Here is a 24032-nt window from a genome sequence, read left to right as displayed (position 1 = left end):
TTGAGATTAAACAGGCAAGTTTTATTATCAAATGTTAACGCTACAAAAACTCAGTAGTATTGTAGTAAGCATTACTGCCTATCTTAAAGTCTTTCAGAGCTTTGGGCAGCTTTGGGCATCTTAAGGCATCAAGTATACAGAAATTTCTTTTCGATCTTAAGTGCCAGTTATCACCAATTTTCACACAAACCTTTTTTTTTTCTTCCTATTGCAGTTAAAGGGCCATTGCCAGTCAGCTGAAGAAGGAAATGTTTGCTTCTCCCTTTAAGGTGTTAAAGTAATGCACAGTAAATAAAAATAGCAGCCACATAAATCTGCACGGCATTGCATTCAAGCAAAGGACAATATGAGCAACTTAGAGAAATATCCACATTCAATGCACTTAATGAAATCTTGTTTTCTTTGGAGTTACATGAGGCAGCAGTACTAGCTAGTGTCTAATATTGCACTTTTATAGCATAAACACAGCTAAACATAGTGTTAAACACTGACAGCATCAGTACCTGTTCTAACTGCATCAGTGTTTACCTCTCAGTCTAGCATGCTGACTATAGTCCTATGCTTTAAAAGGTTATAATTATTTGACAGTTAAGGCATTAGAGGAAAAAGGTTTAAGGCTATCATAATATATATAAGCATTCACTTCTGTTCAGTTAGTGTATTGTTTTCTAGAATACACTGTTCAAATTGTCTCACTTCTGGGATATTAAAAACTATGGAATTTCTCTTATTAAAGTCCAAACCATCAATAATGAAAAAAGTACAATATAAAATAATACATATGAAGCCACAATATTCAATTACAGTTCAAACTAGAAATTACTAACTACATGTAGCTGCTTCATTTTTCATTTTGCATTTTGGCCCCTAATTCATTATTTACAACTGATACCTGCTGAGAAAAAGATCCAAACTTTTAAACTTTGTATGTTTTGTGGAGGGTGCACAATTTCTTCTAATTTATCTTCAGGTGTTTTAAAATTTAATTTGTTTTTAATCATAAGATATCATCATGGCCAAGAGACTGGGAAAATAACAATTTTATTCTTTCTCCTAAGATTGTGATTTTATTATTCCAAGACCTTATGCTTGAATTACTTAGCAAGAAGGCGTGATTATGCAGAAGACAGGGAAATGAAGAGAAAAGAGTGGGAATATACAAAAATGAAGCTTCCTTAACAGAGTTCATGGTGGAGATGGTAGACACTGGTGGAGTTTTTATCCAAGACTTAAAACTTAGGAAACGCCTATGATGCCACTTTAACTGGAAGTAATGGAGACATCTGATTCCAAATTCACATTTTAAATGCCTATTTGCAATCAGCAAAGAGCCAGGTATGCTGCATGCTGCTTGCTGTAAGTTACGATTTGGCTTCACTGGCTCAAATTTTTTCACTCCACCAAAAGATAAGGCACAGGCCCGTTTGTCCAATCAAGTTTGCTGAAAATACTGCAGCCTGAGTGTAGACAAACTTCCCCTGAATTTGCTAGAAGTTTTCTTCTGTCTGGCGGTTTCAAGATCACCATACATCTTTCAAACACTGAAAAAAAAAAAAAAAAAAAGTGAATAAAAGGAAATGTTATAGTCTCTAAATGTCATTCTCAGCAGCCACAAAAATGATTTCAAATTCCACAAGGACTTTGTGGAAAAAAAGCCTTAAGATGGTCCAAGTTATTATTTCACACAGACATAGTTGGCATTTACATGGCAAGGGCTTTGGGAGTACAGCACTAGCCAAGGAAGTTTCCATGGTTTACACAGTAGTTGGCGTTCTGCACCACTCCTACCCTTTGTAGTATCATGTGTTTAGTTTAACATGTATGGTTTCCGACTCTCTGCCTCAGCTCAGCTCCTTTCTGGAGAGACTATTTCATTCATTCCTTAGAGGTTCAATATCATTATCAAAATAAACAAAACCATTTAGACAAAATTTTAAAGTTAAATTCTAGTATAAGAAATTCCAAATAATTTCTAAGACACTTAATAAGAAGCAATAAGGGGCCGGGCATGGTGGCTCATGCCTGTAATCCCAGCACTTTGGGAGGCCGAGGCAGGCAGATCACATGAAGTCAGGAGTCTGAGATCAGCCTGGCCAACATGGTGAAACCCCATCTCTACTAAAAATACAAAAATTAGCTGGGCGTAGTGGTGCGTGCCTATATTCCCAGCTACTTGGGAGGCTGAGGCAGGAGAATTGCTTTAACCTGGGAGGTGGAGGTTACAGTGAGCCAAGGTCATGCCATTGCACTCCAGCCTGGGCAACAGAGGGAGACTCTGTCTCAAAACAAAAACAAAAACAAAAACAAAAAAAAAAAAAAAAAAAAAAAGCAATAAGGCATGACATAACAGCAAACATATGGGCTCTACATGCCTGTGACTAGTTGATGATTAGCACCTTTATATGGATCATGGATAAATTTATTTCATCCCCACATACAACCTTTTAGATTACCTTGTTATCCCCATTTTAGAGAAGGAAAAACTGAAGCACAGAATGATTAAGTTAGTAATGGGCAGATGCAGGATTTAAACTAATACAGATTGGTCACACTATGTTATTTTACTTATATACCATACAACCTTAAAATAAGAACTTTTAGTAGGCATTATATATTGTTTTGAAACAGGGTGTAGCTCCATCACCCAGGATGGAGTATGGAGTGATATGATCCAATCATAGCTCACTGCAGTTTTTTTTTTTTTTTTTCAAAAAGAGATGGTGCCTTGCATTGTCACCCAGGCTGGAGTACAGTGGTGAGATCAGAGCTCGTTGCTGCCCCAAATTCCTGGGCTCAAGGTATCCTCCACCTCGGCCTCCTGAACAGCTGGGACTATAGGCACACCACTATATCCAGCTAATTTTCAAATTGTTTGTAAAGACAGATTCTCACTATCCTGACCAGTCTGGTCTCAAACTCCAGGCCTCGAGCAATCCTCCTGCCTTGACCTCTCAAAGTGCTGAGATTACAGGTGTGAGTCACAAAACCTGGCCCTAGGCTAAATAAAAGAGATATATATATATTTTAGAGATAGGGTCTCCCTGTGTTGTCCAGGCTAGTCTCAAACTCAGCCTCAAGTGTTCCTCTTGCCTGGCATTCTAAAGTACTGTAAAGTGCTGAGATTACATGTGTGAGCCACCACACATGGCCTTTATGCATACTTTGACATGTAAATGCAAAAACAGGAATGTTTTAGACTTCAGTCTTATTTCATATGGCCAGTATGAAATGTCTAATGGAGTTTTACTGCTTAACAATGAAACTGAAGACTCCTAACTGCTGGCAAAAAAAAAAAAAAAAAAAAAAAAAAGTCTCAGAAGCACATGAAGATTAATTTATTTCAAGATTAAATCTGCCTTAATAACACAGATTCTACAAATGGTAAAATCTAATATCAGGTATTTAAAAAACACGGAAATACTGGTTAGGATGCATCTTTTAAATGTGGTTTCCAAAGTGACCACAATTTGGCACTCAGTTTAAAATACCACATGCTGAAAGGCTTCTCCTTTGACACTAAATTCAGATAAGAAAATCAATGACCCAACACTATTGATCAGTATCTATTTTACCCCTCTTTTGGCAGTAGCACCTGAATTGAAAACAACTGCCCCATCACCTAATCTCAAGCCCCTAAGAGGCAGTTTTACCACTGAGCCAAACAAGGGGCCCAGGCATGGCCAGTTAGAGCCCTGCATATCCCAGGTCATTGTGGTTTTAGGATGAACGTAAGCCAGGCCAGTGAAGGCCAAGTGTTGCTAGGGGTATCTCAGTGAGTTTGGATGAGCAAACCCTTGGATCCAGCTACATCAGTCAACCCTGGGACTGTCAGTTATTAGAGTCAATGAGTACCAACTTCTTCATTCCTATCACATTTATACTAGGAAATAGCATCTTTGTAGATGCTGAAAATTAAGCCTTCATATTCTGATAAAATGTGGAAATGCCAGGAAAAGTTAAAGTTAAACGTTTAGCCTTCTCGAACCGCTTTTTAATGCCAGTGGAGTTTGACTGTGTAACAATGAAACTGAGGCCAGGAGCGGTGGTTTATGCCTGTAATCCCAGCACTTTGGGAAGGTGAGGCGGGCAGATCATGAGGTCGAGATGGAGACCATCCTGGCCAACATGGTGAAACCCTGTCTCTACTAAAAATAATAAATAAGCTGGGAGTAGCGGTGTGTGCTTGTAGTCTCAGCTACTCGGGAGGCTGAGGCAGGAGAATCGCTTGAACCCGGGGGGTGGAGGTTGCAGTGAGCCGAGATTGCGCCACTGTACTTCAGCCTGGTGATAGAGCAAGACTCTGTCTCAACAACAACAACAACAAAAAGAAACTGCAGACTCCTAACTGCTAGCAAAAAAAAAAAAACAATCAATCTCAGAAGGAGATAATGTTTCCTCTTCCCGTTTAGCTATAGCAAACAAAGTTGAGAATTACAACTGCAGACATTTACAAATCTGATTTCCCTTTCAAATAAGATCTGTGTTAAAACATGTTTTTATTTTGTAATACACTGTCATTAAAGTATTACATACAAAGAAGTCTTTAAAGATATCTGGATTTCACCACTGGTGCTATATGCTACAGAATGAACCTATAATCCCTTAAAAACCCTGCAATTCTACAGCCAGGCATGGTGGAGAACACCTATAATCTCAGCTACCAGGGAGGCTAAGGTAAAAGGCTCACTTGAAGGCTGGGCATGGCGGCTCACACCTGTAATCCCAGCACTTTGGGAGGCCGAGGCAGGCGGATCACGAGGTCAGGAGATTGAGACCATCCTGGCTAACATGGTGAAACCCCATCTCTACTAAAAATACAAAAAATTAGCTAGGCATGGTGGTGGGCGCCTGTAGTCCCAGCTACTCAGGAAACTATAAGTACTTCCTATGTGTTTTTACTGTTATTCTGGACTCAGATTATCTAAATGGAAAAAATAAGATCTTATAAAAAGTTTGTTCTTTTTAATCATCTTACACAAGAACTTGCAACATAAAGTTACAAAATGATCAAATACAGTTTTTATATATTTTCATGTAATTAACTGGTAACCGTCCAGACAGAGGTAAATACTGTGTTATTTTTGCGTAAAATTTCTCAGTAGGAATTTCTCGTTATTTAGAAAGTTTATGTAATCTGAACTCTTTAGAACAGATCCTATGGAAGGCCTAGAAAACACACCTATCAAAAAAGCAAAGCCCTGTTGCTTAAGGCTGACAGTCCAATAACAAAAAGGGGAAAGATAACACTGATCTAAGTACTACACTCCAGCCTGGGTGACAGAGTGAGATTCCATCTCAGAAAAACACAAAAAAAACCCCTATGTCCCTATGATTATTATAATCATAACAGCAAAAGTTATGTATTAATATAAAACTTTAGTTTGTAAAACTTGTTTTCATTCATTAATTCTTGCTCTGTCGTCCAGGCTGGAGGGCAGTGGCACGATGACAGCTCACTGCAACCTCGACCTCCTGGACTCAAGCCATCCTTCCACCTCAGCCTCCCGAGTAACTTGGACTACAGGCGTGCATGACAACACCTGGCTATCTTTTAATTTTTTGTAGAGACGAGGTCTCACCACATCACCCAGGCTATTCTTGAACTTCCAGGCTCAAGCAATCTTCCATGCACAGGCATAAGCTACCATGTACAAGCCAAAATATCATTAATAGATTTAAATTTGGGGGCTGACATTGCCTTCGAGACCTAACAGATACGAAACTTGGAACTTGGCCAGGCACAGTGGTTCATGCCTGTATCCCAGCACTTTGGAAGGCTGTGGCAGGCAGACAGCTTGAACCCAGAAGTTCAAGACCAGACGGGGGCAACATAGTGAGACCTTGTCTCTATGGGGACAAAAAAAAAAAGAAAAAGAAAAAGAAAAAGAAGAAAGCAACTTGGAATGTAACAGTAACTGGAGAAAAACACCCTTTCTGGTGATCTGAGGAAGCATTTCTTCCAGCCAGACACCCAATCTCCTTCCCAGAAAGACTTGTGGGCATCTTGAATGGTTAAATGAGGCATATCTCCACTGATTCAGTGAGACAGTCAATGTGTGTTGGCTGGGTTGATGGGACAAGGCAAGAGAAGACAGAATAGTGTGACTTCTTTACCAGACCTCGCTGTGGGTGTTAGCTTTCTTTACCTGATCCTATAGCCAGCCATGAGATCATTCGCTCAATTTTTTTTTTTTTTTTTTTTTGAGATGGAGTCTTGCTCTGTCGCCCAGGCTGGAGTGCAGTGGCGCGATCTCAGCTCACTGCAACCTCCACCTCCCAGGTTCAAGCAATTCCCCTGCCTCAGCCTCCTGAGTAGCTAGGATTATAGGCACACACCACCACACCCAGCTAATTTTTTTCTATTTTTAGTAAAGACAGGGTTTCGCCATGTTGGCCAGACTGGTCTCGAACTCCTGACCTCAGATGATCCACCTGCTTCAGCCTACCAAAATGCTGGGATTACCGGCATGAGCAACCGCACCCGGCCCTCTTAACACACACACACACACACACACATTTTTTTTTGAGTCGGAGTCTTGCTCTGTTGCCCAGGCTGGAGTGTAGTGGCGCGATCTCGGCTCACTACAAGCTCTGCCTCCCGGGTTCACCCCATTCTCCTGCCCCAGCCTCCCGAGTAGCTGGGACTACAGGCACCCGCCACCATGCCCTGGCTAATTTTTTGTATTTTTAGTAGAGACGGGGTTTCACCGTGTTAGCCAGGACGGTCTCGATCTCCTGACCTCGTGATCCGCCCGCCTCGGCCTCCCAAAGTGCTGGGATTACAGGCGTGAGCCACTACACCCGGCCCTCTTAACATATTTTTAAAAATACTGTTAGTTTCCTGTCACTGCTGTTACCATAAATTGGGTGGCATAAAATAAGAGGTATTCATTCTCTAACAATTCTGGAGGCCAGGAATGAGAAACTGTGTCGGTGCGGCTGTGCATCCTCTGGAGGCTCCAGGGAGCAGTCAGGTCCTTGCCTCTTCCAGCTGCTGGTAGCTGGGAACACTCCTGGGCTGTGTCAACAGCTCTCTCATCTCTGCCTCCCTCGTCGCATTGCTGCCTCCTCTTCTGTATGTGTCTCTGTCTGATTTCCCTCTGCCTCTTTCTTACACGAGTGATTGTATCTAGGGACCACCCAGATAATTCATGATCTATTTTCCTCTCAAGAACCTCATTACAGCTTTTTCCATAGAAGGTAATAGTCACAGGTTCCAGGGATCAGGATGTGGACGTATCTCGGTGGCCACCATGAAGTCCACTGGAAGCCCTTTACCATGCTACAGTTTGGTTAACAGAAAAGCATCCTCAGAGTGAAGGCAGAAGGCCTGGATCTTTTTGTTAGCTTGATCATTAGCTGTATGACTTGTGTAAGTTGCCTAACCTCTCTGGGTTTCATTTCCTCATCTGTCAAATGGGCCCATGATGCCTCCTTGCAGGCTTATGGTGGGTCTCAAATGAAACTGTGGATATAAGTACTTATAAGAACATGAGCCACTCGGTTATGATAATGAATTTGATATTGATAAGGAGGCGGTGAAAAATATATATATAACAATACAAGGTTAAGGGGAAAGAAACAAGGTTCAAAATTGCATGGGGGTATGAGAGGATGAAAGGAAGTATTTATTATGCTTGTTTCTGGGTGGTGAGATTATTAGTGACTTCTTTATACCTGTCTCTCTGTTCCAAATTCTTTGCAATGAGCACCCAATACTTTTATAATCCTATCTCCTAGAGTTGGTAAGATAATTAAATAAGATAAATTATGCCAAGTATTTCACACAGTAATCTATGCTTTTTTTGTTTTGAGACAGGGTCTTGCTCTTTGTCACCCAGGCTGGACTGCAGTGGTACAATCATGGCTCACTGCAACCTTGACCTCCTGGACTCAATTGACTCTCCTACCTCAGCCTCCAGAGTAGCTGGAGGTAAATGCCACCACACCTAGGTAATTTTCTGTATTTTTTTTCGTAGTGACAGGGTTTTGCCATGTTGCCCAGGCTGGTCTCAAATTCCTAGGGCTTAAGTGATCTGCCCACCTGAGTCTCCCCAGGTGCTGTGATTACAGGCATGAGCCACTGCTCTTAGCCAGATCTGTATTTTTAAAAATTTGCAATAGAGAGGCACATTGACCTGACTTTATTATGACGAAAAGATGCAGACATCTGGATTTGAACACAGTGCCCGATCTGTTATTCTGTCATGACTCCAAATATATAAACACAGGGTAGAAAACTAGAGGTGGTGAGTAATGGTTCGTAGTCAGTTTAGGACATTTCTGGTGTAATGTCAAAAGCTTCCATTTCCAGTCATTTCTTATTCAGTATACTCATTTAAAAATATAGACTATGCGTTAATCAAATTCATAAACAACATGGTATTCAACAATGAACATGTGAAAAGAAAATATGGACCAAAATGGTATCAACAGGCTAGAACAATGTGTTCTCACCACTGAGACAAAGACTAGAGAACACCCATTACCACTGCAAAGCATTCGTACGTGACACTCCTTGGTAGGACCAAGATATACTGAAACCTCACCGAAAATGACAGATCTGAAAAAAATCTTCACTTACAACTTAGAACTGGGGTTTCCACACTTCAGAGCAAAGGGCTAAGATGCAAATTCTTATTTCTCAATGATGACAAAGTATTGGCAACCTCATTTCCAGTTTAGAATCCACATGGTTAAAACCCACAGGGTCCTCAGCCATGAAAATGTTAATAGAATTGGAAAATGACATGCCAGCATGCCAGCTTCAGAAAACTCAACTCAAAAATGATGAAAAACCAGTATCAATTCCCAAACACATCCCTACAACTACATCTCCCAAGAAGCCTCAAAGAATGCCAGTATCCTTTAAGAAAAGATTGTGGATTAATGGGGACTGAGGAGAAAACATTAATCTAGAAGACAATTTTCAAAGAAAATTATCAGCATTCCTTTTGTCTACATTTAGTTCTAGAAAAGGAAAAAGACATGCAACAAAAACTTTCCAATCATTTTGGATTAAAGCACATTTAAATGTATGCCCAAATCTACTTAAACACATAATGCTAAGTGAAATAAATAAGCCAGTTACCGAAGGACCAATCAGTCTGCTTAGGAAGGACTACCTAGAATAGTCACATTCACAGAGACAAAGTAGAATGGTAGTTACCATAGGCTGGGGAGAAGGAGGAATGGAGAATTCTTGTTTCATGTATACAGAATGTTAGTTTGAGAAAATGAGAAAGTTCTGGAGCTGGACGTCGGTACCTGGTTGCACAATAATGTGAATGTACACTTAATGCTACTGGACACTTTAAAATTGTTAAGTTTTGTTGTGTCTATTTTACAACAATCTTTTTAAAAGAGGAAACAGGCTGAGCGCGGTGGCTCACGCCTATAATCCCAGCACTTTGGAAGGCTGAGGTGGGCAGATCACAGGGTCAGGAGTTCAAGACCAGCCTGGCCAACATAGTGAAACCCTGTCTCTACTAAAAAACACAAAAAAATAAGCCAGGCATGGTGGCAGGCGCCTGTAATCCCAGCTACTCGGGAGGCTGAGGCAGGAGAATCACCTGAACCCGGGAGCAGAGGTTGCAGTGAGCTGAGATTATGCCATTGCGCTCCAGCCCGGGCAACAGTGTAAGACTCTGTCTCAAAAAAAATAAAAATAAAACATAAAAGAGGAAACAGGAAAAAGTATACCCAATCCAAAAGAATCACTACATGACTCAGTGATTATACTCCTGGGTACACACCAAAGATAATTAAAAACAGATATTCAAATAATTATACATGAGTGGTCACATCAGCACCATTCACAATAGCCAGAAAGTGCAAACAATTAAAATGTCCATCAGTGGATAAATAAAATGTCATATGTCCATACAATGAAATATTATTCAGTCATAAAAACAAATGAAGCATTAACACGTGCTACAAGGGTGAACCTAAAAAGACAAACACAGAAAAGGTCACATGTATGATTCCATTTATATGAAATATCCAGAATAGCCAAATCCATAGAGACAGAAAGCAGATTAGTTGCCAGGAGCTACTGGGAGAGAAAACAGGGAGTGACAAAAATGTTTTAGAACTAAATTGAGGTAGTAGTTGCACGATTTTGTGAATATACTAAAAACCACTGAGTTGTAAATGAGTTTAAAATGGTTAATTTTATGTTATGTAATTTTTACCTCAATTAAAAAAAAGAATACTCAACTTGTACTCCACATGAGAGATAGTAAATTAATGTCCAAAGGGAAAAGTTTTCCCTTGCCCCACAGTAACAAACAACTCTCATCCATTAATGTTGCTTAGATTCTATGTACCTAGATGACAAACTTAATTCTAGTCTCCATTCCTTCCAGGATATCTGATATTTTACATTACACTAAAGAAAAGAAGGATTCTCTCAGTTGATTTCTAAATGCCTTCAGAATCTTGATCTCTATTTGTTTGGCCCTTTATAATTTAACTTGCACATCATAAAGCCTTACCTTCTTTTCTGAGGATGTTCTAACTGCTGGGGCCCTTAAATACAAACCCATTCTTTGGGTAGAGTCCTGGCCTGGTCATTTGTGTGTATAAGTCCATCCTCGGTTGCATACTAAAATGCAAGTTAAAACAAACAAGATCAAAAGACGGACAAACTGTCACTATGGATAATATTTCAGCTAAATAGATCTACCAACAAAAGTATAGGACATTTAGATAGGAGGAAACAAACACAGGTACAAGCCATATACATATTTACTAACCCAAACCTTTATTTCTTAACATGTTTAAATACCATAAAAGTCCCTTCTAGGATGGACATTAGATTGAAAACATGGATTACACACACATACAAAACACCATACCACAAGAACCTAGGAGGCCAATTTCTTCAGATCTTGCCTAGTACTGTTTTCATGCTACTGCAAGTATGATTACATATCAAATATTTGAGCACTAGTTATTTGCAAGGGATTGTACAATAAGCCCAATACCCAGTATCTCCAAACAATGCAGTGAATTTTAGATAGTGTTAGATGTATTTGTAATATCAGTCTAATTCTCTCAACAGGGCAGCAAGTAGTGAGAGGTCCAAAGAAACAATAATCAGTACTTGAAGAGAAACAAAAACTAGCATCTATTGAAAATGTAAAAGGCATTGATGGTAAAGGGTAGTACAAAGAGCAAATGAAAATGTTAAAGGACTTATGTAAGGATACCTGAGAGTCCATTCAGTATGAAAACACATCATCTAAAATATACACACGTTTATGGACCAGAATGACATCCTCATTACCAAGTATTTTCATGGTAGTTTGTAAATCCTTGGTCTTTGTGGCTTTACCTCCACCCTAGATGAAGTATGGAAGACACAAAGAGTAGTTTTTTGTTTGTTTTGAGACAGAGTCTTGCTCTGTCACCCAGGCTGGAGTGCAATGTCGCATTCTCAGCTCACTGCAACTTCCACCTCCTAGGTTCAAGCACTTCTCCTGCCTCAGCCTCCTGAGTAGCTGGGACTACAGGCATGCACCACCATGCGTGGCTACTTTTTGTATTTTTAGTACAGACAGGGTTTCACCATGTTGGCCAGGCTGGTCTTGAACTCCTGGCCTCAGGTGATCCACCTGCCTCAGCCTCCCAAACTGCTGGGATTACAGGTGTGAGCCACTGCGCCTGGCCTAGAGTAGTTTTATGTAAGAAATTTTGTTAAAGGTTGGGGGGAAAATACATTAAAAAATTATATTTAAAGATAATTTATAAAATTATATATGCCATTATTACATCAAGATATGTTTTTAAGAGACAGAATCAGAGACCATCAAATTTCTTCAGCTTCAGAACAGATAGAAAAGAAAAATAGGCTAGCTGCGGTGGCTCATGCCTGTAATCCTAGCACTTTGGGATGCCAACACAGGCGGGTCACGAGGTCAGGAGTTCGAGACCAGCCTGGCCAGCATGGTAAAACCCCATCTCTACCAAAAAAATACAAAATATTAGCCAGGCTTGGTGGCACGCGTGTAATCCCAGCTACTTGAGAGGCTGAGGCAGGAGAATTGCTTGAACCCAGGAGGTGGAGGTTGCAGTGAGCCGAGATTGTGCCACTGCACTCCAGCCTGGGCGACAGAGTGAGACTCCGTCTCAAAAACAAAAAAAAAAAAAAAGAGAGAAAGAAATTTTATTTACTCAACCAATTATTGCCTGGATATTTGCTTAGTTATGTAGTTATTATATAATTATATATAAAATAACTAGAAGTAAAATTAAAACCTCCCATTAAGCCGGCAACAGCCAATACATGCACGCTAGGTAAACACAGATTACACTTAAGTGAACAGTTTTCAAAAAATGTCATCCACTGATTTTATCATCTTGGTTGCCAAATCTAAAGAAGATGGAACCCCGTAGTGAATTTAACTGAGAACACGAAACAAGAAGGCATGTACTCTTCAAGACAGTAGAAAATACACGTTTTATGTAAGAATGATACAAACTTGGGTTAGGTGTAAAGATTTTTGAGTGCATGCATTATGACTGCCTCAAAGCTCAAATTACTGAAGAAGATATCAGAATAATTTGATACGTTGAATTAGATAACCGAAGTTCCTATGTAATCCTAACTCACTGTTCCAGTTCATAAATTCCAAGCACTTCAGAAATGAAGGCCAAATGCCTTGAGATGAAATAATATTGCACAATCGTTATGTTTCTGGTTATACTAGACAAGTCTATTCCAACCTTGAATGGTTCTAAGAAGTTACTACAAAGAAAAACTGCTACAGACTGAAGTTATGTTATCTCAATTTTGAAGAATGTGAATCTTTTAGTCATAAACATAGAAATAATCCCGATTGCATGGTTGTGGTAAAATAAATACCCACAAATGCCAGGCATGACACTTTTTTTCTGAAACGGAGTCTCGTTCTGTCACCCAGGCTGGAGTGCAGTGCCGTGATCTTGGCTCACTGTAACCTCAGCCTCCTGGGTTGAAGCGATTCTCCTGCCTCAGCCTCCTGAGTAGCTGCGACTACAGGCGAATGCCACCACGCCTGGCTAGTTTTTGTATTTTTAGTACAGACGGGGTTTCATGTTGGTCAGGCTGGTCTTGAACTCCTGACTTCAAGTGATCCACCCACCTCGGTCTCCCAAAGTGCTGGGATTACAGGCGTGAGCCACCATGCCTGGCCGACACTCTTAATAATAAAGAGCAATTCTGCTTAATCTCATTACTAATTTATATGTAAGGCAACCTAATTCTATTCAGTGTGAATGTAAAAGTTTGTTAGTCAAACAAATGAAAAAGAAATTAATTCAGCTGAGTACTAAAACCTGAAACTTTCTTTGAACTTTCTTCACTTGGAAAACAATGGAAAAAATAAAATACACAAGTCAAAATGTTTTCTCCATAATAAGCAACCTTCTCAATAAGCTTTTAGTAAAATCTTCCTTTTATAATCTAATGAATCAGATAGGAAGTTTAAAAAGTAACTTTTTAACCCCTTTCAAAGTCTTCCAAAGGCAGCAAAATTGCTTAGGGAGGAGTGAGTATCTACTGACCTCCACCTTCCTTCAGCTTTTCACTATCAGCCATAGATTTTGTCAGAAAGTGTCCTTCATATGTTTAAAAACCCCTGAGAAAATGACAGCCACTTGGTAGGTTTGGGCTGGTAGCATCGCCCCTGAGATAATTTTAGCTGAGATCACAGTCCTCCATGACTCACAGATGCCAAGCTCGTAAACCCATTCTAATCACCAAATAGCCTCTACAGACACAACCCTTGTAATGCTGTACTGAAAATGCTCAAGGGCTATTTTAGAATGTGACTATTATTCCGAAAACAGCTTCTCCACTCCAAAGACTCAAGCAACGTTCAGATCCAGGAGGAAAGAGGACAATTGTTGCTATTAGTACAATAAAAAGACTATAAGTTACTTATTTTTTAGAAATGGCAGGAAAGAAGGAATTCAAGACTTAGGTAATTATGTGACTTGAGGAAAGAAAGGTATCTGCTTAGATGGAATGGCAATGTTCACTGTTAAAGAACTCTTACTAAAAATCATCTCATTCTTTAGCATATGTGAGAAAACAGCTGATGGACACAGACTGGGGTAGAAAAAAACTGCCAAGAGCAAACATTAGTCACAAGAATAAACATGAAAGGCTCGCCCAATACCTGAGAGCTCATTCTAAGGTGTTACCACCTAAAGACTCATGAGTGTCCTAGGAGTTAGGCAATTTTTTTTTTTTTTCAGGTTATCCAGAGGCCTCTGGCCATGTTTAAATACTCACCTTTAAAACCCATGTTTAAGTACTTATTGGTTTAGTCAAGGATTTGACACTTGACTTTGAATAAAACCCCTTAGCCAATCCTATTCTAGATGTAAACACTCATACTGCTGCATGTCCTAAAGAGCTTTCCCCAAGTAGCTCACTTTTCAAAAAATAACCAACAGATTAAGTTGGAAGACTTAAGACAGCATGGAAAAGCCTTAATTTTTGACAAGGGGATGAATCTGAAGTTGGTCCCCACAGTGACTCCAGATCTATTTGTTTCCATAAGCAAATGCATTAGCATATATACACACACGAGTTTCATAGAATCTGTTTCTTTCCTGGCTGCATTCTGTAGGCAAATCAACTTAAGTAATAAGGGCACTGAGGATTATTCTCCTTCAAGCTACTGACCTGGTAACCTTGGAAGAAGTTAAGAATTTCCTTAACTCCAGTATTGTAGGCCAGGCCCTGCATTCTGACCACCGTGCCAGGCTGTGGAGGGACACCGCTAAGATTAGCAGCTGTAGGGAAGTAGCCAAGACTATTAGGCGAACCTGGGGGGCTAAAGGGAGAGAAAGCACAGTGAACCAACAGGAATAGACAATGTTGAATACTTACTATAAAAACATTAGTTACTTAAGGAAACAGAATTTCTCAAGGCAACCTTTCTTATACTTCTCAGAGCTGTCTTTCCTAAGACAGGTGAAAACACCACAACAGTTCTGTCTCACATTTCCACGAAAGCCAAAAGTTGAAAGGCAGTGAGATTAGTGCAGAATTACATACAGGGCTTCCTCACATCCCTGAGATTCTTAAGAGAAGGACAGAAGTAAGCCTCATGTCAACTCCACCGCAAAGCACCACTTCCGAGGCCCAGCTCTCTGATGATTCACCGGCTAGCTACCAATAACACTAAGGCATGAAGAGGCACGTATACAAAGAACTAAAGGGAACCACAGCCACAGAGACCAGAAGTATCCAAAGTGATTGCACCGAAGAATAGACTGTTCTACCTATATATAGGAGCATGAGGAATAGCACAGCAGTACTACAGCCAATCAAAGTACTAGAGTGCCCATGGATTATATTTTCCTGCCTTTTAAAAAATGGGGGTGGTGGACGTTGGAAGAGATACATAAAAATTAGATCAATCACCATTAACACAAGGGAGAAAATTGATGAGTGGGTCTTCCGGTATATCTGCAACCATAACCTCCAAGGAACACCAGCCAAGTAAACACCCAACTTTATGTGACAATTTGAGTCATTACCATATTATGCAATTAGTTTCACCCTGTTCCCACCCAGTCTGTTTTCTACCTCAATTGGTGGCCATTATTAAAAATTTTTATTACACAATTCATTTTACATAATATAGAGTTTAATATAATTAAAACTCATAATTGAAAATATATAGGGAATTTTTAAAAAGTCATCAGCCTAAAGAGTAATATAGACTTGCAACTTTGGATTATTAACCTTTATTCATCTTTCTGAGTTGGTAATTGTCCCATTTCAAGGATAATTAAACACATAATAGAAGGGACTAAAAGTCTTTGAGATTATCTATCATACATAATCCCAACAGATAGCTTAATAGGAATGGAGTCAGATGTGCCTCCAGTCCCAGACTCTGTCTATAATTAGCACAGCAAGCTTAAATCACTTAATTCCTTCATTTGCTTACTGGGGGGTGATCAGCACTTTCCTAGTTTCACAGAACTGCTCTTCAGCTTCAGTGACTTAACATATCAAATTACTTCATAAACCATAAAAATGCTGTAACATTACTTCATTCTTGCTATTTCCGTCACCATCATATTTCATCATTTAAAAAATAATGGGAGCCTGAACTATTACTTTACATTAAGCTGCCCTTAACCTTCTATGTTGCTAAAGCAGTGGTCTTTAACTAATTTGCAAGTAAGAATCAGCAGGGGAGTTTTTGTGTTTTTTTGTTTGTTTTTTAAACAACTCTCTATTATGAGATACTACCCCAACAAATTAAAAATTAGAAACTCAAGACAGCCAAACCCAGACATTGACATAAATATATTTTAAAGGCTACTATGTGATCACAATGTGAGATTTCAAGTCAATTTATGGGCAACTGTGAGACTAGAGAAAGAAGAAATGCTAAACTTTTGGTCTGAGTAGGACATTCGCCACTATTCAGCCATACCTCTTCATTTTTGCAGAGGTGGAAACAGAAACTAAGAGTTAGATAATTTCTCAACAGGTCCCATAAGTTACCTCTTGCCAAACTGTAAGAATCACCCAAACTCTTGACTTCTGGTTCATTGCTTTCCTCCTATACAACTAGCATTCACTCAAAGATGGTGTTTGCTCAGAAAGATAGCAAGTCTAATACTCAAAGACCATCGGGACTTCTGCACATATTTGATTACTTAGACTTTTCCAGACTAGATATAAAAGGTCATTTTCACAGCATACAACTTACTTTCACAGCTTTATCCTGCCATATTCTATTCCGCTTGCCTAAAGATCTTCTATAAATTAAGCCTGAGGTCTCTAGTACTCTCAAAATATAATCCAGATAAAACTAGCCAAAGTAAATGCTGCACAACTAGAAATTTAAGCTTATAAATGACAATTATATTCCGCATCTAAGGTACCATCTATTCTGATGAAGCTTAAATACAACACAATTTGGATTCTTATCCTTATTTTTCACAGCTATGATTACCTGCTGTATACAAGGAATCGTAAGAAAAATTTAAAAAGTCATATATCTACCTGACAGGACATGAAAGTAAGAATTTTTCATCAACCTAAATTCTAGGCCGGGTGCAGTGGCTCATACCTGTGATCCCAGCACTTTGGGAGGCCAAAGTGGGCAGATCACTTGAGGCCAGGAGTTCAAGACCAGCCTAGCCAACATGGTGAAATCCCATCTCCACTAAAAATCCAAAATATATATATATATATATTAGCCAGGCATTGTAGCTCATGCCTGTAATCCTAGCACTTTGGGAGATGAAAGTGGGTCATCACTTTAGGCCAGGAATTTGACACCAGCCTGGCTAACACAGTGAAATCCTGTCTCTAAAAAACAAAAAACAAACAAACAAAAAAACAAAAAAAATTAGGCCAGGCACGGTGGCTCATGCCTGTAATCCCAGCATTTTGGGAGGCCAAGGTGGGTGGATCATGAGGTCAAGAGATCGAGACCATCCTGGCTAACACGGTGAAACCCCATCTCTACTAAACAATACAAAAAAATTAGCCGAGCATGGTGGTGGGCGCCTGTAGTCCCAGCTACTCAGGAAGCTGAGGCAGGAGAATGGCATGAACCTGGGAGATGGAGCTTGCAGTGAGCTGAGATGGCGCCACTGCACTCCAGCCTGGGCGACAGAGCAAGACTCCATCAAAAAAAAAAAAAAAAAAAAAAAATGCCAGGCATCATAGCACATGCCTGTGATTCCAGCTGCTTGGGAGGCTGAGGCACGAGAATCACTTGAACCCAGGAGGCAGAGGTTGCAGTGGGCCAAGATCGGCTGCACTCCAGCCTGGGCAACAAAGTGAGGCTCTGTCTCAAAACAAAAAAACCCTAAATTCTAAATTTTAAGGTCTTTTGTGGATTACTAAGAATCAGCAAAAATAATTTACATTATAAAAATGGCAAGATAAAGACAAATATGAACTTACATGTAGAAAAATAAAAAAGAATTTACTAAAAAACTACTAGATCTAATAAGCCAGTTCAGCAAGGTTACATAAGATCAATACACAAAATAAATCAACTGCATTTCTATACACTACAACAACCAAAAATAAAACAATTCCATTCACTATAGCATCAAAAATAATAGACTTAGAGAAACATTTAAAAGTGCAAGAGTTGCACACTGAAAACTACAAAACATTGTTAAAAGAAAAAAGATCATCTAAATAAATGGAAAGGCAGCCCATGTTCATAAATATGATTTTTTTTTTTTTTTGGAGACTGAGTCTCGCTATCACCCAGGCTGGAGTGCAGTGGTTCAATCTCAGCTCACTACAACATCTGCCTCCCAGGTTCAAGCAATTCTCATGCCTCAGCCTCCCAAGTACCTGGGATTACAAGTATGTGCCAACACATCTGGCTAATTTTTATATTTTTAGTAGAGACAGGATTTCACCATGTTGGCCAGGCTGGTCTCAAACTACTGGCTTCAAGTGATCTGCCCACCTCGGCCTCCCAAAGTGTTGGGATTACAGGCGTGAGCCACCATGCCTGGGTAAGAATTAATATTGCTAAAATGGCCATACCACCAAATTGATCTACAGGTGCAATGCAATAGCTATCAAAATTCCAGCTGTCTTTTGTACAGAAATTGACAAAACTGAACCTAAAATGTATATGGAAATAAAAAGGATCCAGAATAGTCAACAAAGAAAAAGTAGGACGACTTTTTCTTCACAAATTCAAAACGTACTACAAAGCTACAGCAATCATTACAGTATAGTACTAGCATAAGGAGAGGCATATAGACCCACGGAATGTAACTGAGAGAACAGAAATAAACCTTTACATTTATTATCAATTGGTTTTGTTTTTGTCTGTTGAGGCATTTTATTTGCATGTATTATATCCCCAAGAACATGAATCCCAGGGTTTTCCCTCATGTGTGTTTTCATCTTGCTTCTTCATGGTCTGTGATGCCAGCCGAAGTTGTCAGTATAATGAAACCAAACTGATGATGTGGAAGCAGATAATTCTGCCACTTTTCTAGATCTTTGAGTTGCACATGAAATCTGAGGATGATCACACTTGTTTAACTTGCCTGTGAGGTTCACAACAATTTCCCCAGCTCTGTGATCTCAAATGACTTCAAATTTGCCATTGTAACCATGCTTCATCATCAGTCAGAAACTGGACAATAACACTGGGCACAGCCTTCTAAGAACCTGATGTTTGCCTCTTGTTTTGACATTGTTGATGCTCTTAAGAGCAATGGTCAGGACATTCATGTGCACCATTTTGATGGCACAAAAACAGCTGGTCATAGATTTTTGATAAGAGTTATTAGAACGCAATTTGATGGGAAAGAGGTGTTTTCAATAAATGGTGCTGGAACAATGGACTATCAACACGTAAAAGGATGACTTTGTTTTTCTCTAAAGGGATGATTTTAGACCCCTACCTCACACCATACAAAAAATGAACTCAGATCGAATTATACCTAAATCTAAGAGCTAAAACTATAAAACACTTACAAAACATAGTAGTAAATCTTTGTGACCCTGGGTTAGACATCACACCAAAAGTGTAAGGGGAAAAAAGAATAAATTAACAATCAAAATTAAAAACTTTTATACTTTAAAGGACACTACCAAGAAAATGAAAAGACAACCTACAGAATTGGAGAAAATATTTGTAAATGACGTCTTATAAGATCTCATATATTTAGAATATATGAAAAAAATTTACAAGTGAAAATAATCCAATTTAAAAATGTGCAAAGGATTTGAGTAGACATTTCTCCAAAGATGTGCAAATAGCTAAGAATCACATAAAAAGATTCTCAAAACCAATGCTCATTAAGGAAATGCAAATCAAAATCATAATGAGATAGCAAACCCACACCCAAGAAAATGGGTAAAATTAAAGACAGTAAGAATTGGAAAGCAATTACAGAAATTAGAACCTTTATATATTGTTAGTGGGAATGTCAAATGGTGAAGCCACTTTGGAAAACAGCTTGGTTGGCAGTTTCTTGAAAGCTAAATAGTTACTGTATTATCCAGCAATTCCACTTCTAGGTATATACCCTAGAAAACTGAGAACCTATGTCCACACAGAAACATGAATGCATATGTTTCAAGTAGCATTATTCTTAATAGCCAAAAAGTGTAAACAACTCTAAATAGCCATCAACTGATGAATGGATAAACCAAATGTGGTATGGCTCTACAATGGATTATTTCACCATAAAAGGGATGATATATGTCACAATATGAATGAAACTGAAATATTATCTGGAATAGGAAAATCAGAAGAAATAGAAAATGGATTGATAGTTGTTTAGGGGTGGGGAGAGGGGTCAGTGAAGAGATAGAGGACAGGCAAATGGGAGTTTCTAACTAATGGGCATAAGGTTTCTTTTTGGAGTGACATAATATTCTAAAATTAGACTGTTACATGATTACCTAAAGATTAGATTGTAAAATTATTCTACAATTGTAAATTTTGGAACTCTGTAAATATACTAAAAATGACCAAACACCTAAAATAGGTAAATTTTATCAAATTATCTCAAAGCTGTAATAAAAATCATGTGTATAGGCTTTATGGCAGTAGTTTAGAGAAATATAAGGATTAAGCATGAAATTTTCTACTTGCACGCCAAATAAGAATAAAAAGTTCTTTAAAAAGAGCTATGCCAATTAGTAACTCATCTGAAGTTATGTTCAATAATGTCACTGTTTTAGATTTTTACCTCCATTATACCTTTACATTTCAGATTCTCAAGTTCCAGTATTTATTAACATATCATATATACATTGTGTCAATAATGTAACTTGTACTCAAAAGATATAAAAGTTCAAAAATTGATAGGACCACAGAGGAACCGAAGGGTTAGGGACAAATGACCAAGTCAATGTAACAGTGTATTCAAAGGTCCTACAGTTTTGGAGACTGTACCACATCAAATAAACTAACAAGGAGACTGTCATGGAGCTGGATAAGCAACCTTAAGGTTACCTGAACAAAGAGCTGAAGGGATGTGAGAGGAAATGAAGGGAAAGAAATTAATACTAGAGGGGCTGTTCCAAAGGCTTGTATCCAGAAAACTGCTAGAGCATCACAGTTGCAAAGACATTAATTACTTAGGATCACAGCCAAGGCTCCTTCAGTAAGCTGCACCAAGATCATGTTAGGAAATTACTGAATGAAATACATGAGTTAATATATTATAAAGTTTTTGAAGACTTCCTCCACTGCAGCACTTAATATCCTCTGTACATATATAGGTAACGTAGGCCAGCCCTGGTGGCTCATGCCTGTAATCCCAGCACTTTGGGAGGCCGAGGCGGGTGGATCACTGGAGGTCAGGAATTCGAGACCACTCTGGCCAACATGGCAAAACTCTGTTTCTACTAAAAATACAAAAATTAGCCAGGGTAGTGGGTGCCTCAGGAGACTGAGGCAAGAGAATCGCTTGAACCCAGGGGGCAGAGGTTGCAGTGAGCCGAGATTGCACCACTGCACTCCAGCCTGGGTGACAGAGGGAGACTGTGTCTCAAACAAAACAACATATATAGGTATTAAGTTTTTCCAAGCACAACGTAAATAAAAATTCCATTTCCCTGATAAGTTATGATATCCTTTCCTTTAAAATTATGAATTTTACCATTCAATCTTCCTTTGCTTTGACTACCTGCTCCCAGCCCATTGTTTTGTTTTTGTTGGCTTTTTTTTTGAGACTGTCTCTCTGTCACCCCGGCTGGAGAGCAGTGGCACAATCTGTAACCTCCATCTTTCGTATTCATGCCATTCTCATGTCTCAGCCTCCCAAACAGCTGGGATTATAGGCATCTGCCACCATGCCTGGCTAATTTTTTTATTTTTTCAGAATGGAGTTTTGCCACGTTGGCCAGGATGGTCTCGAACTCCTAACCTCAGGTGATTTGCTCTCCTCAGCCTCCCAAAGTGCTGGGATTACAAAGCCACCATGCCCAACCCTATTGTTTTGTTTTCTGAGACAGGGTCTCACTGTCAACCAGACTAGAGTGCAGTGGCACAATCACAGCTCACTGCAGCCTCAAGCTCCCGCACAGCCCACTGGTATGCCAATATCAATTTAATTGGCCAAGATTCTGTTATTGGACTATCCACAAATTTCTCCCTATGCTATATTTTCCAGACCCTGACATATATTGTCTAGTTTTATAATATACAGTGTAGCCTAATAAATCATATACAATTATATGTAAAACAAGATATGAACATACTGGATGCCAAGATGCCCACCACATCAACATACTCATAATATATGCTATATTGATAACAAGACTTATAATACTCTTCCTCCATTTAATAATCACAAAATACAAACATTGGTAATACTAATTAATATTATCAGGTGATTTCTAAAATAAAGGTAGTCAGAAGTATGAGAGTATTGATAATATTCACAATTTGAGGATTTGCCATATATAGATATATATGGCTTTTTTTTTTTTTTTTTTTTAAAAGACAGGCTTGGGCTGTCTCCCACACCACAATGAGCACGATCACAGCTCATTGCAGCTTCAATCTCCAGGCTCAAGCGATCCTCTAGCCTCAGCCACCCAGGTAGCTGGGACTACAAATGGGTGCCACCATCCCAACTTAAATTTTTTGTATGCCCAGGATGGTCTCGAACTCCTGGGCTCCAGCGATCCTCCTACCTCGGCCTCTTAAATTTCTGGGATTACAGGCGTGAGCCACCACGCCCTGCAGACTTGCTATAATTTCACTAAAAAAGAGAGGCCAAAGTATCATATGTATGGTTAGAGAAATTGATTAAGTGGAAGATTAGAGAATTACAGTCTCCCCTCTGAATGAGTGACTACATATTGTTTCACATTTTTGAGAAACCCTGCAGAAAAATCTAATTATCACTGCTTTGTAAAATGACCACACAGAACCATTTTACCAACATTAACATCCCTAGTGTTACAAATACCACATATTTGGGAGTAACTGGAGACATACTGTTTCAATCCTTGCCAGTGTAAAACCTAAAGTCAGTTTTCATGTAGGAAACCTTTAAACTGACTTTAATTTTCATCTGAAATTAACAAGGTTAACTTTTCGAGATTCTTCATGGATTTAATAACTACAGCAGTCTATGGACTGATGACTACCTCTGGACGCTGGATTTCTGTTAGTGCTCCTAAAAGTCCATACAGGCTTCTCCAGGCCTGCGCTTCTACCACTCAGAGAAAGTCTAAGGAACCAAACAAATAAATAGGAAAACACTTTGGCACAAATAAATAAATCTTCCAAGAATCTATCTCACCCAAATACCTGGCAAATTTATGTGCTGTCAAAAAAGTTTGGTAACTAAACTTAAATTTACCCCAAGGCCGGGCGCAGTGGCCCACGCCTGTAATCCCAGCACTTAGGGAGGCCGAGACGGGTAGAGCACCTGAGGTTGGGAGTTCGAGATCAGCTTGACCAACATGGACAAACTCCATCTCTACTAAAAATACAAAATTAGCTGGGCATGGTGGTGCATGCCTGTAATCCCAGCTACTCGGGAGGCTGAGGCAGGAGAATCGCTTGAACCTGGGAGGCGGAGGTTGTGGTGAGCTGAGATCGCGCCATTAAAGTTTTTACATTAGCAAAGGGTCATTTCCTCCCTGAAAGCCATACTGAACTCTCGCTGACTAGTAGTAGAGAGTGAGCTGCCCATGGCAGTTGTTCTTCCTTACATTATTTAGAAACCTAATCCAAACTAAAACACCTGATAATCATAATCATGACCACCCACAAAAATTACCTGGCACTTCTCTCATATTATAATATTGCTTCATATTGCATCACTATTACTATTATTTCTAGCATCATTTCATTGGATGCTAAATTCTTGTTTGCATTTGTGATACTAAATATTTAACTTGTCAGAAAACTTTTAAATCAAGAATTCTTTTTTCTTGGTCCTATGAGAACACTTGCAACAACAAGCAAATTAGAAAGTAAACTGATTCCCATATGTTACCATTGGGATAAACTAGGTGAAGTGTACAAGGGATCTCCATGTATTATTTGTTA

General features: G+C 39.2%; 1 protein-coding gene across 7 annotated transcripts in view; it reads right to left on the bottom strand.

The window, feature by feature from the left end:
- Nucleotides 1-24032, bottom strand: part of ESRP1 (epithelial splicing regulatory protein 1) — a 66454-nt gene continuing 42422 nt past the window's right edge. For 2 of the 7 annotated variants that reach the window (XM_024929888.4, XM_024929889.4), the window contains exons 14-16: nt 14678-14828; nt 10497-10606; nt 1-1541 (exon numbers count right to left, since the gene is read on the bottom strand). In XM_024929888.4, coding sequence (XP_024785656.1) covers nt 10532-10606; nt 14678-14828 — 226 coding nt within the window. In that variant the 3' untranslated portion in view covers nt 1-1541; nt 10497-10531. The remainder of the gene's footprint in view (nt 1542-10496; nt 10607-14677; nt 14829-24032) is intronic. The other 5 variants (XM_057303053.2, XM_024929890.4, XM_024929893.5 and 2 more) reach the window with 3 other exon arrangements.

This window comes from Pan paniscus, chromosome 7 (genome assembly GCF_029289425.2).
Source record: "Pan paniscus chromosome 7, NHGRI_mPanPan1-v2.0_pri, whole genome shotgun sequence".
Taxonomy (NCBI): Eukaryota; Metazoa; Chordata; class Mammalia; order Primates; family Hominidae; genus Pan; species Pan paniscus.
The sequence above is the reverse complement of the archived record's forward strand: the minus strand, read 5'-3'. Positions and strand labels throughout refer to the sequence as shown.